The 15,638-nt window shown below is 47.8% G+C and overlaps 1 protein-coding gene across 1 annotated transcript; it reads left to right on the forward strand.

The window, feature by feature from the left end:
* The first annotated feature begins 509 nt into the window (after positions 1-509).
* On the forward strand, positions 510-12,982 carry LOC142584339 (protein trapped in endoderm-1-like). Its single transcript, XM_075694493.1, has 4 exons — positions 510-1,074; positions 5,863-6,133; positions 7,623-7,801; positions 12,223-12,982. The coding sequence occupies exons 1-4, from the start codon at positions 674-676 to the stop codon at positions 12,407-12,409; spliced, it is 1,038 nt and encodes a 345-aa protein (XP_075550608.1). The 5' UTR covers positions 510-673; the 3' UTR covers positions 12,410-12,982.
* Positions 12,983-15,638: the final 2,656 nt, after the last annotated feature.

The raw sequence follows: 15,638 nt of genomic DNA on the forward strand, positions 1-15,638 counted from the left end.
AGAGCCTACATAAAAACATTTGCGCACAATTGTGGTAAAAAAAAAAAAGACATCGAACTATACCTAAGTGCGAATGAAGCCACCGCAAGAAGTCTCTCTAGATTTCACAGCGTTGACTGCTATGTACGGAACGGAGTGTAGTCACGCAGTAGTTTTATCTTTTACGCTGCTTGTATAAAGTGTTTTCTTTGCAACGAGCCTTTTTGCATGCGTTTACGGCGCACAAGTCCTTCAGCAGCTTTTTGTTTGTTTGTTTCTTTTTCCGAAATTTGGATCTTTCTTTCGCCATCCTTTTATTCGTCGTTTTTTGAAAGATATTCATATTGCAGCAGCTATTCTTTTTTGAAAAGCTTGTCAATAACTATACGTAGCTTCCAAAATGACTGTGTGGCTATTAGTGCAGTTTTTTTAATGAAATTAGTGATCTCGCGCTTAAAGCTTATCGCTTGTCCTTTATAGTCAGCTGTCTCTTTTGCACTGGTCACTACAGGAGTGGTAGCTAACTATACCGAAATAAATATTCCTGCAGTAAATATAAGCGTCCGCATTTGACTATTCGATATACGATGCTTACTATTTGTAGTTGATTCGCATTCGAAAGAAAAATTGGTATTCGCCCAACCCCATAGTTTCGGTTTAAAACTGAATCGGTTTCTCTTTAGTGGCCCTTTAAATGCCTTATGCATTGTTTCTTTATCTTCCAAAGGAGGAGAACGTCACCTCGACCGTAGCGGGGACGTGCCAGGTGGACGACGCCCTCGAGTACCCCCGCGACCTGTCATACGTCGCGGGCGCCTGCTGCGCGCTGTTCGTGCTGCTGGGCGTGCCCGGCAACCTGCTCACGCTGGTGTCGCTGGGCCGGAGCCGGCGGCTGCGCGGGCCGACCACGGCGTTCGTGCTGAGCCTGTGCTGCGCCGACCTGCTCTTCTGCGTCGTCAACCTGCCGCTGACGGCGACGCGCTACTTCCGCCGCTGCTGGATGTTCGGCGACGACATGTGCGTCGTTTTCGGCTTCTTCTTCTACGGGAACGTGGCCACCTCCATATTCTCCATGACTGGCATCTCCGTCAGCAGGTGGGCTGCGCTTGTGACTGAGAGAGGTGATGAATAGCTAAGAACTGCGCCGGCACTCACATGAGTCTGCGTGCTACTCTATTTATGCTATTTAAGGAAATGGATTGAAAACTAAGAGGAGTATAGAGAAAGAACGAGTAAGGGCACGTTCCCACCAACCAACCAAGCGAGAGAGAGTGGAGCGGCAAAAGCGGACAGCGTTTCCGCGCAGAGCGATTGTCGCGCTGTTCAGTTGAGACAGACCTAATTGAGCGGACCAGCATGACGCGGCTGAGACGCAGTGAACTGCGCCGCCAGCAGCTTATCGGATTCGTCCTTTCGTGCGGCGTACTTGGGCGGCACTGAGCCTCAAACACGGAATTTGGTTCATCGTGCGCTTTCTTCGCTTCTGTCGCTGCCACCTAAGCGCCTTCAAGATGCTTTTCCGTGCGGTAATGTTTACCATTGTACCCTTTCGAGGTGTGCTATCAGCGACGTGTAAAGAGCAAGCAGAGCTTTGCTTGGCTGCGTGCGAGCTCAATATCGGGTACCATAACCTTTCTTTTTTTTCACAGCGTTTTACAGCGAAAGTTGTATATGACTAACCTTCCGTAGTTTTTTCGGCGTCCGGCAACACAAACAGATTTAGCGATTTTCAACAAACCCATAAAGGTGCAGCTAGTGCGGCGGCGCAGATGTCAAACAGGTTAGAACGCTCGCCGTGAACAATAGCGTGACGTCAAGGTTATCGCAGTACATAAGAAGGAGAGGTATCGGCGCTAAAAACAGCTGCGTTATCGATGGGGCGGACACGTATAATTCGTACACCCAAAGAACAACATGTGTACGAGGAGCGCCGGAGGGAACAGTAACGAGAATGTAAACGGCGCCGGCGCGAAACGATCACTGACGAAGAACGTTCCCGCGATGCTGAATGAAAACAACAATCGCGAGCCCGGGCGCCTCCGAACGAGCTACGACGCCAGGCTCGCAACGCAAAAAAATTACAATCCTTCCACTCTATGAAGATGCAATGGCAGCGAAAGCACTTTCCTTTTCTTTTGAAAGCTTTGACTGTCGTCAGCTTTCGCTGCCATTCCATCTTTACAGAGTGGAATGGTCATTTTCTTGCATTTTATAGCAATTGCATGGACACTTGCAATGCCATGCCATGCTGTATGCCATACTATCTATGCAGGTTATAGTGCTACACTATTCCACCACAAAAACTGCGCATACCAGGTCCTACGTTCTTGACTAAATTATTCCTCAGAACTTTGAAAATGGCAGCGCGCAAACAAATGTGACGAAACATAAAACTCGCAGCACATGCCCTTCATCTTAAACCGTCTGTCTATTTTACATGAGAAGTGCAAAACGACATCAATGCTCAAACCTAAAAGGGATGTAATTTTACTGGCGCGGCTTTTTACGGTCAGCGAAGCGGCGCCTGTGCGATGTCCTTACAGGCCTTAGACGGCGTGGTACAGCTTTTATTGCGTCCGCGTTAGTAGAACCCGTGCATAGTTAGAATACTATCCGAGAATTTCAAACACACTGCTCCATTATTTTCTGAGCGCCGATATTTGTATACGACGCACAAGCGTATAGACGTGATCCGCATATTGCGATAGCAATTATATGGACACTCCAGGCGCATTTTCATGATCAGCGTCGCCGTGATATTACCTATAAAGTCCAAGTGCGATAATGTTGTGGCCGCGCACCATATGCTGTGTGTGTTCGAGTGATAGCGTACGAGGTCGCGCGCGCAATGGAAGAAGGCGGGGAGAAAGCGCGTCGTCTTCCATCGTGTGCGAGGCATTCGGGGGCGTTCTACTCCGGCGGCGGATAGGTGCCGTCACATACGTTAAAGTGGGGCAAAAATATGAAATAAGTGACGGTAGAGGAAAAAATAATGTACCTCTCGGTGCCGTGACAGAGCGCGCTGCGTTTGTGCACTTTATTTTCTATGTAGTTTTTATTACTTTTATTTACCTATTCAGACCAGGGTAACCGTTTACCAGCCAGTTACTAAGGGAACGGTCACAGATCATCATCATCATCTGCTGCTGCTGCATATAGTGCGAGTGAGCGAAGCCATCCGGCCCCTATCCTGCAATCGATGCGCGATGGGGACAGAGCGTAGGTATGCCGAGGGCTGATAGCTTCGTGTGAGCTGTGTTCTCGCCGCTTAGTTTGCGTTCAAGCGAGAGGTCAATGGTCAATTGACCGTTGACACAATGGTCAATTCGCTCGCTGCTGCAGCCGCGCTTCCTCACGCGAGCGTTCTGACATCGAGTGACCGCCGTCATGGCGTGAGACGTGCTCATGTTCGCCTGCGAGCGCGTGACACCACACTTTGGTTAGTATGAAAACGTTTCCAAGTTTACACGGCCGATAATAAAACCACTATCTTTGCATCGCATAACAAACCACGCTGTGGGGCTAGTTGGTGATGTATCTTTTCTATCTCAAGGAAGTAATCCAGTGCTACTTTCTTTCTTGCTTTTTGACGAGGACACAGAGAGACATGATAGGCTCCGCTTCTCAGCACTGTCTGGCCCTGCCGACGTGGACTCCTCTGTTCCTTCTCCAAAGCACGCGCGACACCGGCTACCTCGTGTTTCCATACTCGACCGCGTGCAGAGTATCTCATGCAAAAGGCCCACTGCCACGAGTTCAGTAGTGAACGATGTCTAGTTCTTGGCGTCGACTCAGCATTAACGCAAAGTGGGGAAGTCCATCTCAGAACGCATGCTACATTCCTAATCGCACCGCGATACAGATAACGTGGAAGCAATCACGTTACAAAGAAAAGAACGAAAATAATAAAACGTAGCCAGAAGACAGCATTACTGGCGCTTGCGCAGGAAATCCAACTCCTTTGGCGACAACGCTATCAATATGTTGCGGACGCACGATTCACCATATGCGTCGATATGTTCAGCCTCTGTGATTAGGCGGGTAACCTCGTCCCTATATCTACCTAGAACGAGTGTGTCATCAAACAATGGGTGGCAACCGCAATTCTTAGAATGGAGTGCAAGAAATCCGTCAGATGACAGGTTCTTCGCTATGTTGTTGTGCTGTCTTAAACCCTCGTTTATGCATCTGCTGGTCTGGCCAATGTAGTGTTTTCTGCAAGACAACGGAATGCGGTAAGTTAAAATGACCTGCAATACATGAACTTAGTACTATGCATTTGTGCACATTCATATTTAGTGGTTTTGCCGGATCCCTCTTCCTGCAAAGGCTACCTAGCTTGCTGGACACTGAAAAGACAACCCTTATGCTATGACGGAGGGATTTTCTTTATTAAGGTTATGCGAGTGTGGATGGATGCAGGGGATTATGGCAATGTTTTTCCCTTCTGAAGTTAGCTGTTTAGGGTGTCATATTGATACGGTCTTGAGCGGACTCGCTGTCAACACGCTAGCGTGAGGAAACGTGGCAGCAGCAGCGAGCGAAGTGACCTTCGTGCTATCTATCGCTTCCACTCAAACTGAGCACCGAGAACGCAGAGCACGCACAAAGCTGCTAACCACCGACGCACCTAGAGTCTTTAACCGACGCAGATGGCTCTCAAGATATGGCCGCGCGCCGCCGCCACATGCGCAGTTTCAGCCCGAGTTGAACGCCGCCACCCACCTACTCCCCTCCCCCAGTGCGTCGCAACGTTGGGTGCCTGGCGCGCGACGGAAAACGCGCCTCTCGCCCGCTTCCCTCCCTTTCGCGCGGGCTAGATTGAGCCTGGTTCGTCGGCTCCACTCGCGCGCTTTCACTCGCACATACAGCGTAGCGCGCGCGACGACGGCGTTATCACGTGACCTTGGAATTTATGAGGAACATCACGGCGACGGCAGAGACGTGCCTGGAGTGTCCTTATAATTGCTATCTCAATAAAAATACACTGAACGAGTATGGACTAGTAGACTGTTCGTTTGAAACTTGGCGACTCTCTGGCAAGTAGAGTTGCTAACCATGGAAAAGCTGAACCTAATTTTTTTCGAGTACGGTCTCGTACCGCTGCGACGATGCAGTCATAATGACGTCGCGTATTTGGCAGTATTTTCGCGAGTCCTTTCGTGCAGTGAAACCCTATAAAGGTTGCCAGGCTGACCTTTCATTTATTTTATACTTCAATTGGCAAGCATTTTCTACATATAAAATGTGGATTACGTAGTTTTTGCCAGTGTCTAGGGATCTGAGATGGTGCAGGAACTGAGCTGGTACCGTAAGTCTGGTATCGTCTACCACCGTCACCCGTATTCGCCATTGATATTTTTCTGGCATACCAAGATTTTGCTCACGATGAGTATACTATGTGCTCAATTCTAAAAGCATTAATTGTCCTCGGGTTTAGTTTAACCTTTGCAGTGACACTGTTGCTGGGTCGTGGGCTTCAAGAACGCAAAATAACAGCTGGACATTTATTTAAATAGAGGCAACTTAGCATAAGAAAACTAAGTGACAGGAATAACCATGCGACCTGTCGAGTCCACTATTCATCCCCAAGCCCGTCCGCGGTAACTTTCTGCGGCCGCACAACGTCCATGTCTCGCTTTTCGGCTGCCTGTGTCACCCCAGTCGTCCAACGCACTCGCCTTGGTACGCGCTCGCTCGTAGCACTGTATTCAAAAAAAAAAAGAAATACTCAGCGTCATCAGGGAAATACTAAATGAACGTAGAGCGCCTGAAATGGCACTATGGACGGCGCCACAGTGCTCTGGGAATGTTAAACTGAATATTTCTCATTAGTCCTCCTTTATCGTTTCTTTTGATACCTCTCTTTTTTTTTTCTTTCAGGGGCGTGCTGGTGAACTCGCGTCGCCGGCACGACCGCTTGTTTTCCGGGTGGCGCACGGTGATGGCGGTCATCACTTGCTGGCTCCTCGGTTTCGGCTTGCTGCTGCCCGTGCTGCTCGGCTGGTGGGGCCGCTTCGGGCTTCATAGGCCGACCTTCTCGTGCACCGTGCTGAGCAAAGACGGCCACTCGCCCAAAGTATTCCTGTTCGCCTTAGCCTTCCTGGTACCCTGCATGGGAATCATAGCGTCTTACGGGCGCATCTACTACAAGGTAACGCCACTCCCTAGCCCCCCCCTCCCCCCTCTCCCTGCCATTAGCGCCACATTCAGTGAAATAGAGTCCGGTGAAGCGGTGTTCTGCAGCCGATTTCGGTTGCTTATGAAGTCGTCACAATGATGTCGCCAGGCTTTATCAACACATCCTATGGTCAATGACATGCCAGGGACTCAGGTGTAAGGGAGTCTTTGCGTTCGTGCGAGAACTAAACACGTTTACTTCTGGTCTTTGCTATCCTTTGCGTTGCTCAGAGGCTGTAGTGCAGACAACCTTTGACGTTCGTGAGCTCTGATATTCCCCTATGCTAGTCCTGTTTCAATGGCGTCAAAATGACTCTGCTGTTTGTGCTGGGATCTGTGTTCCTGGCCACCCCTGCCCATTCTGCTCGTTCTGGGCGTGACCACCACTGTGGCTTGTTTGTTGGACCAATGCGACACGCCATATTGATGCCGATGACGCAGCAACGGAAGCAATTTCTCGTAAAATGCAAGAGCGAACAGGAGGCGCAACAAGCTTTTGCGGATCGAGTCTGCTCTGCGTCTTGGCTTGTGGCTGACTGTAGACAACACTATGTAGGATGCACACTTTGAGCCGTGAAGTCCCAGGCGCAGGCTGACAGCTCACATATTGTACTTAGGGATCGGACACTTAGCACAATATTATTAAAAAAGCACGGTTACAATACAATACAAGCGTCGGTCTCTATTTGCATGACGTGAAAGTCGGGGCGCGCAGGCCTACTGTTGATCTGTTTAAGGGCTGCCAGCTTAATGTCATAGTGCAAACTTGACGTTGAATTCCTTGTGGTGAAATGGCAAAAAAAAAAGAAAGCGCGACACTGTTCATTCAACGCGAGAGCGACGTTTCTTTGAATTGGCTTAGGCTAATACAAGATCACTCATCGGTCATCGGGTCATATACACAGGGTGTTTCAGCGAACACTCAAAAATCTTTAAAAGTTGCCTGTGGCAGATATTACAATTCTAGTTCATGAGCTGGTCTACTCGAAGCGGCAGACAATGCTTGTGCAATAAAATTGAGATGCAAAATCGACTAATTATAAAAATTCACTAATTAAGTTCTTCACTAATTACATAATGGCCCATAGTGCAATTTACAAATTCTAGCTGTGGTGTTCGCAAGACGCATCCACTTGGAACGAATTTTCAAGATGACACCAGTTTCGAGATATAAATTCCCGAACTTTGCGGAGAAATGCATTGGCGCTCCAGTTAATTTGTTAACAAAACGTCGTTTCACGCACCGAAGCACACACGTAACTGGAACGCCAATGCATTTATCCGCAACAAAGATGTGCCCCGAAACAACTTTACAGGCTTGAAGGAATATGTTCGCGCATTCTGACAGCCAGTTCTTCCTGTAACTCTCGAAAAGCTCCAACGAAATTGAAATATAGGCATAAATAAACAAGGTTGGACGCGACGTAGAGTATGTAAATCGCGAGGTACGTTTCCCTGTGCAGATTCAGCGCAGTTCGCGCAGGCTGGCCTCCTACAGCGGCATGACCAGGTTGCGCGGCCCGTGCTCGCATCACAGGGAGGAAGAGATGCGCGTCACTCGTACGATGGCGGTCATCTTTGCGCTCTTCCTTCTCTGCTTCTTGCCCTTGCTCGTGGCCAACCTGCTGGAAAAGCAGCTTACGTAAGTGCCGCCTTGGCTATTGCAGCGCAATTTTTTTTCTATTTTACGCGCACTCTCCGACAAGACAACGCGCCACACTTTGATGCTACCCCCCCCCCCCACTCCTCCCTTTGTTTTTCGTAGTCTGAAGATTTAAAATGCCAGTACCAAATGACACAATATAAGATACCAGTGAGTTAGCGGCAAGAGCGAAAATAGAGGAATTCCGGATCAAGCTACAGAACAGGTATTCGGCTTTAACTCAGGAAGAGGACCTTAGTGTTGAAGCAATGAGCGACAATCTTATGAGCATCATTAAGAAGTGTGCAATACAATTAGGTCGGTGGTAACTCCGTTAGACAGGATACCAGTAAGCTATCGCAGGAGACGAAAGATCTGATCAAGAAACGCCAATGTATGAAAGCCTCTAACCCTACAGCTAGAATAGAACTGGTAGAACTTTCCATGTTAATCCACAAGCTTAAGACAGCTGACATAAGGAAGTGTAATATGGATAGAATTCAACATGCCCTCAGGAACGGAGGAAGCCTAACAGCATTGAAGAAGAAACTAGGTATAGGCAAGAATCAGATGTATGCGTTAAGAGACAAAGACGGCAATGTCATTACTAATACGGATCAAATAGTTCAAGTGGCTGAGGAGTTCTATAGAGACTTATACAGTACCAGTGGCACCCACGACCATAATTGGGAGAGAGAATAGTCTAGAAGAATATGAAATCCCGCAAGTAATGCCGCAAGAAGTAAAGAAAGCCTTGGGAGCTATGCAAAGGAGGAATGCAGCTGGGGAGGATCAGGCAACAGCAGATTTGTTGAAGGATGGTGAGCAGATTGTTGTAGAAAAACTGGCCACTCTTATACGCAATGCCTCATGACCTGAAGCGTACCGGACTCTTGGAAGAACGCTAACATAATCCTAATCCATAAGAAAGGGGACGCCAAAGACTTGAAAAATTATAGACCGATCAGCTTACTGTCCGTTGCCTACAAAGTTACTAAGGTAATCGCAAATAGAATCAGGGACACCTTAGACTTCTGTCAACCAAAGTACCAGGCAGGATTCCGTAAATGCTACTCAACAATAGACCATATTCACACTATCAATCAGGTGATAGAGAAATGTGCGGAATATAACCAACCCTTATATATAGCTTTCATTGATTACGAGAAAGCGTTTGATTCAGTCGAAACCTCAGCAGTTATGGAGGCATTGCGGAAACAGGGTGTAGACGAGCCGTATGTAAAAATACTGAAAGATATCTATAGCGGCTCCACAGCCACCGTAGTGCTCCATAAAGAAATCAACAAAATCCCAATAAAGAAACCGATAGTCATTAAGGGTTACAGACTGCATTCCAAGGGAAGGGAAGCGTAGCAGGGGGCGGCAGAAAGTTAGGTGGGCGGATGAGATTAAGAAATTTGCAGGGAAAACATGGCCACAATTTGTACATGACCGGGGTAGTTGGAGAAGTATGGTAGAGGCCTTTGCCCCGCAGTGGGCGTAACCAGGATGGTGATGATGATGATGACGACGACGATATCAAACGGTCACTGAGGGCCAAACGACACATTTTACAGCGAAATTGTTACTGCGACCAGAAACACTCAAAAGCGTTATATTCCAGTTTTCATAAAAAGTGAACACGACTCATGGAGTTTATATACAAATAAATAAATAAATAAATGTGGGGACTGTTAGGGGCGATATGCAGGCCAATTTGGAAGCGTGTGTGTCAATTATGAGTTAAATGAGAATTGCTATACCCTCGTTTTTGGCATGTTAAGAGCCGTTATATGAAACGCTTAAATAGGTTTCCCTGCTTGAAATTAAGAGTTTGGTGAAATCTCGTCTGGTCGAGATGTAACTGCATAATAGGAATAAAATACAGAACGCCGACCAAAACGGGGTTGTAAAAAAATGTTTTTAAACGTTTTAAACGATGGCAATCTCCCGCCAACTTGCGCAAGATGCCTGAAGCTATTATTGACGCGGATTTAAGCTGAAGGTGTTTTGCCTCTCAACTCAGTGAACAAGGCTTCCATGTGGAAGCCGAAACGTTTAAAAAGTTTTTTGACAACCCCATTTTGGTCCGCGTTCTGAATTTTATTCCTATTACGCCAGGTTCTCCACTTCCCTGGGAGGACCAAAAACGGCAGAGATTTCGTACTTAAGGGAGATATATAAGGGCTACTCCATGGGTGACGTGTATCGAAAGACCGCAGCTGGCAGCCGACGCCACACCTTCCGCATTACGCATGCGGCGCTCTACATAAACTAAGCGGCGACCATCCTGCCGCTCACTTGCTTGGTCAGGGATTTCTCTATGTGTACAAGGTTAGCCCTGAAAATGTTAACCAGCGCCAACGTGGTTGGATCGTGGTGTTTCAGGTTGCGTCATGAATCCCATTAATGCGAATAGAATTCTCGGCATAGTCAGACCAGTTTTCTTTTCTCTTGTCTAACGCGAAGCACTAAGTGCTGACGGAAGCGCTGGCGTTCTACAATATTACACGCTGACATCGAAGCTATGAAGAAATCTTGACTAAATGACCCGTACACAGGAATCGCTTCTGTTGGTCGGCTGAAAGAAGAGTTTTAATTTCAGCACACGCAATTAATGATTTACGTCGAAAAAGAAAAAAAAAGCTTCTAAACTTGTGATAGCGTGAAGGTGCTCGAGTGATGTCCTACTTTGTTCGCATTGCCCCCCAGAACGCTCTATAGAGACACGCATTGCACTCTCTCGGCCCTATAGGCGACTGCGGATTTCGAGAGATGCACATGGAGGCGCGTGTGGATGTTGAGAGACGCATATTGAGGCGCGTGTGGCGTCCACGTCGCTCTAGTGCCGATCCCGAAAATAGCGAATTCTAATAAAAGCGGGCGGTTCCGCTTAGTATGCGCCGCTGGTTATGTCCTGCTCTTCAGTGAACCTCTTTGAGGCCAACTTGGGTCAGTGGGTATTGCTGTGATCAGCCGTTTACCCCGCAAGATCTGCTGCTCACGGAGGTCGCGACCTTGCATGGTGAACTGGCCGATGACCCCGTCAGAGCTCCAACTACGATGATTAATGGCCAATATGATCTTGAATTGTAGCGCGACACAGAAAGGGACTAGAAGCAGACAGGACGAGGCCAATAGTTGGACACCGCCAGGAAGGGTTTGGGCCCCTAGCGAGGCGACAGTCCTTCACCTGTCATCCGCTGTTGCGTACGCCAGGGTAGCGTATCGTACTGCTGCCGCGTTGTAGCGACGCTTGCCTATCGAAGCTCGGCCGACGTTATTATTGGGTAGCGTGGCGTTGTCGGCGGGCTGCAGGCATCCGGTAGAACATGGCGACCAAGCAAGGACGAAGCGATTTCTAGCGCGAAACTTGCACGGTTTATTCAAAGGTTGGTAAAAGATGAAGAGAAGAGAATGAAGGGTTAAAAAGGTACATTTCGGAGCCCCTTAAATAGGCTCTCTAGAATCGTGGGAGGGATCTTGCTTCCGTCGACGTCACGTGACAGGCACAGAGCCTGATTCGCGGAAAAAGGGCCCCGCCTCTGGTTATAGCAAGCCTCCGGTTATACCGAGCCTCCGCGAATTGTAGACACTTTTCATTCTCTTTTGCACGTTGCTGGTTCGTGGAAGTTCTCCTGTAGAGTTTGACAGTTCGAGGAAAGGGTCCCTCTAAAGTCGCACACACACAAAAAAGAGGCGTGTAAACACTGCGGGGTTTCCGCCAGACCGGCAGACACTCGAGATGACCATGGCGAATTAGGAAGTCACACTTCGTTTCGACGAGACATGGTGGGCGAAAATCCTTTTTGCAAGGCATGCTAGATGCCAACCGTAACACCGCCCAAACTGGCGCGTCCACGCCGGAGGCGGGGTCAGGCTGCTATCTCTCCCACTCTGTTCGTGCGCAATGATGTGCGTGCGTCTTGGACAAAGCTCCCTTTCGGAGGGAAAGGGCAACAAATCTCCGGATTGGAGGGACCTGATGTCATCTGTCTCCTGATGCCGGATGAAGGGAAGGCGACTGAACAATGGAAACGTGGAGGATAAAAAGAGAGATGCTTGGAGAGAGGGCTGTTGGAACTTCATGAACTTATTTTTCTGTACTTCTTGCAAAACCCTTGTAAAAATGTAACATAAACATGTGTTTAAAACATTTTGGATATCGGGCCCAGCCCCGCGTTCCCTTACTCCTCGATGTTGAATGGACATCACAAATCTTCGGACCCCCGGTCCCAACAGTATGTGCCACTGGATATTCGCAAACTTCGCAGCGGCAATTTCTTGCGGCGCAAATGTTTTGTAAACATGTGTACCTATGTTGAAGAGGATGTTATTCACTCGTGAATTTGAAGCAATGAATAACTTGAGCGCGCATCTTCGATGCCCTTCGATTGTATAATTCTGCATCTCTTTTTCAGAACTCCGTGGATTCACGTGACGGCTTCCATTCTCTCCTGGATGTCATGTTGCATAAATCCTGTCGTGTACGCTCTCATGAACAGGCAGTACCGAAGCTCCTACGTGGCGCTTCTGTGCCCTAAAAGAGCCAGAGAGAAAGACTTTCAAAACACAATCTGCCGAAGTCTTAGAAACACCGCGGTATGAATATCATACCATTTACTTGCGCGCGACAAACAGGAAAAGGGTCAGATGCCGTGTGCTTTGCTGCTACTATTCAAATAAACATACGGGCATGAAATGACGCGCAAGGGTTTAGTTAAGGTGCGGCGAAATCTGCTTATAACTCGCACATGTACACTCGTGAGCAAAAGTATACGGACCAGGGATTGCGCGATAAAACTAATTATCTTCTCTGTCTGTGCATGCATCTCGCATTGAAAGATTGAAGTCCACATTTGGCATTACCAATTTTCTGGTGCACTCGTCAGTTTCCGTTTATGCGTCTTAATTACGAAGAAATCCTGTTTATTCGGCGACCCTGTGGTCCGTATACTTTTGCTCACGGGTGTACATAAAGCGCTACCTGTGTGAGAAAATCTCGACTGCAGTGACACTTTCATGCTTTTGACTCAATGACTGCAAGCATCAGTTCTGGAACCACAAGTCCTTGATCGTGGCTTTATAGAGCGTAGCCAAGGAAGAGGGCGTGGTTGTCTTTTTCCGCACCACCGCTCTGCAACACCTGCTTGCTAGAAATAGAGTCAAATAAAGTTTTACAACAATGACCACTGCTCTGGAAACCGAGGGGTCGTAGAGTTACTCTATATGGCTCCCTGTGGTATGTTTTCTTTGAACAGTTTTTGCACACTTTTTGCATTGTTCAGCCAAGTGGCTGCCGTATCCTTTTGGGAACTCATTACTATGTTGGCTTGCCCTGTTGTCGATGTGCTGGCCGGTTTATATATGAAGGCGTGCACAACCTGGGGGCATCTCACACAAAGCATTTCCTTACATATGGTGTGTTTAGTCAGATTATTAGCGTCGAACTGCGTGGGTTTCCCGTTCTTTTGAAGGTGACACGCTGTCGGCAATTTACGAGGAGCCGAACAAGCTACATTTACATTGTGTTGGTACGCGACTTATTAAAAACGAAATTTTTCTTTGCGAACCTCGCCGGTTTTCGTGAAGCGCTTCGACGTAGCTGTTCTTTAGTGGAATAGGCCGTCCAATCACAGCGAAGCACACATGCCGCTGGGTTCCTTGCACCCCCACCAGATGGCGTTCGCCTCTGCGCATCCGAAGTCTTAAGTTTCCAAGATAAAAAATATACATGTATAGCATACCTGATTAAATCAAGCAGGCTAGGTGACTATTTGTCACCGCCCCTTTTCAAAAGGGATGTCATTAAATTGTCATCATCATCACCGCGGCAGCGACGACGCCTGTCGTGCGGGGGAAAGAAAAATAAAGAACCAGAATGCTCGCCTTCGCGCATCCACTACAGCGGCGTCGGCATATCATTAGCCTCTGCACAATGCCTGAATAAAGCCTACCGTGTCACTTTGTGTAGACTTTCAATAAACACAAACTCGTGTTTCGACTCTTTATGCACTCACACAAAGCTTCGTCATATATGAATTCCAACTCGTTGGATTCGCTGCATTTCTTTTAAATTATTATTTCCAGACATATAGCTTCCGTGAGACCACACATATGTTGGGAGCTCGGTTTAGTTGAGGCAAGGAATACACGTTTTGACAGGTTGAGAACGGAGAGTCCACTGGCTTTATTCAAAAGTAAAAGCAGCTTTGCCGAGTGGCTGCGGTGGCGTGCCAGTGGGGCGGCCACCTCGATTGCGAGGAGGAGCAAGGGGCAATGACCCCCACGGCGAGGCGGGGACTACGTACTTACGGACGGTCGCTACAGATACTTTCAAACTGCCCTGACCGAGAGAGTTCCACTCTCGAAACTGTTGGCATAATAAATTTTAAGCTTCCGTTTACGGCAGTGCCTCAATTGTGCCATCATTCATTCAAATAACAACTGGCTCATTGATATCCTACAGTCTCCCGACATATACATACGTAATAGTTTCATCGCGATTAATATATCTTCAAATCTGTAAACGATTACATTCATTCAGGACTAATTTGTAGTGTAATTGCACACGTACCAGTCGGGAAGCGCACATCATACTGTCTTGAACGCACGCTCTTCCATTCGCAAAAATCTGGTAGTGCGTCTTCCAGTACCGCACTTTCTTTTGACAGACTGACTTATTTGGAGGCGGCAAGGACGCGCAATGTGGTACCAGTTCGAACTGGCACCTGCACATCCGCCAGTTCAAAAGCACTAGTGTGAAAATGACTTTGTATAGTAACCTACAACTTGGTGTTATCCGGAGTATGTAACTGACAAATGACGGTCTCTATTGCTTTTTGTAAAATAATTTCTCTGACTGCTGTTATTTTGCAAAACAATTCTGTGCGGAACGCTAATAAGCTTCTTTGCTTCGGCAGGTAGGCCTTTCAATGCATTTAAGTGAACTTGACATGTTTTCGTGCAGTCACTCAGTGTCGCCGACTGTCGAGTCAAGCAGAACGAATCGCTTGTTGTTGTTTTTTTCTGCTAAACTTGCATGCACAAATCCCTATCATCGCTTATTTCACGCTTACGTAGCTAAATAACAGAATAAACTTATCATTTACTAATGATAGCATCTACACTCCATGATAACTCCTTGCAGGGTACATTGAAAGTATGACAGAACTTCGCAGTTACTTCGGAAAAACTCCGGGACAGTGGTAGGTGATCAGCCTAAAGCTGAAGAAGCATGCAACAGCCGCCACTTGATAACGCCGCAATTTGCGGGCACATTTGTGTTTGTGCACTGCCATCTCGGAAGCCATTGCTTGTTTGTTTGTTTAGCAGTGGCTGGGAGACAAGCGCTTTTGTGTGTGTGTGCGTGCGTGCGTGAGTAAACAAACACAATCCCCCGAGAAGGCGCGCCCAGCGCAACGCCTATGCCGGTGCCCCAAAGGAAGAGCGCGCTACAGCGCGCTTGCAGCACCAACGTTACAGTCTCATTCAACGCTATGGCACGAGATGAGCCAGACAGCAAGTCGTTAGCGTTTGCCAGAGCTCAATTTCAATGTTATCGGTTGGCTTTCGCACACCGGTCGTGGATAAGGGGGACGTAAGCCCGGGCTTGAATCGACCAGCTGGTTGGTTCAGTCCCGTTGTTGTTTCCTCGGATGTCTTCCGTTTTACGCACGGTGCCTGGACAAGGGCGTGTCGAACGAAACAACGCGACTGACCGGTTTCCTAGATCGGAACTGCTGTTTGAAGTAAAATGCAGCTTAATGTGTCATCAGATATACTACCGGCTCTCGTACAGCTTCTGACTGCTTTATAGAAGCCCCGGTGGACCTTC

The sequence above is a fragment of the Dermacentor variabilis genome, chromosome 6 (assembly GCF_050947875.1).
Source record: "Dermacentor variabilis isolate Ectoservices chromosome 6, ASM5094787v1, whole genome shotgun sequence".
In the NCBI taxonomy this organism is placed as follows: Eukaryota; Metazoa; Arthropoda; class Arachnida; order Ixodida; family Ixodidae; genus Dermacentor; species Dermacentor variabilis.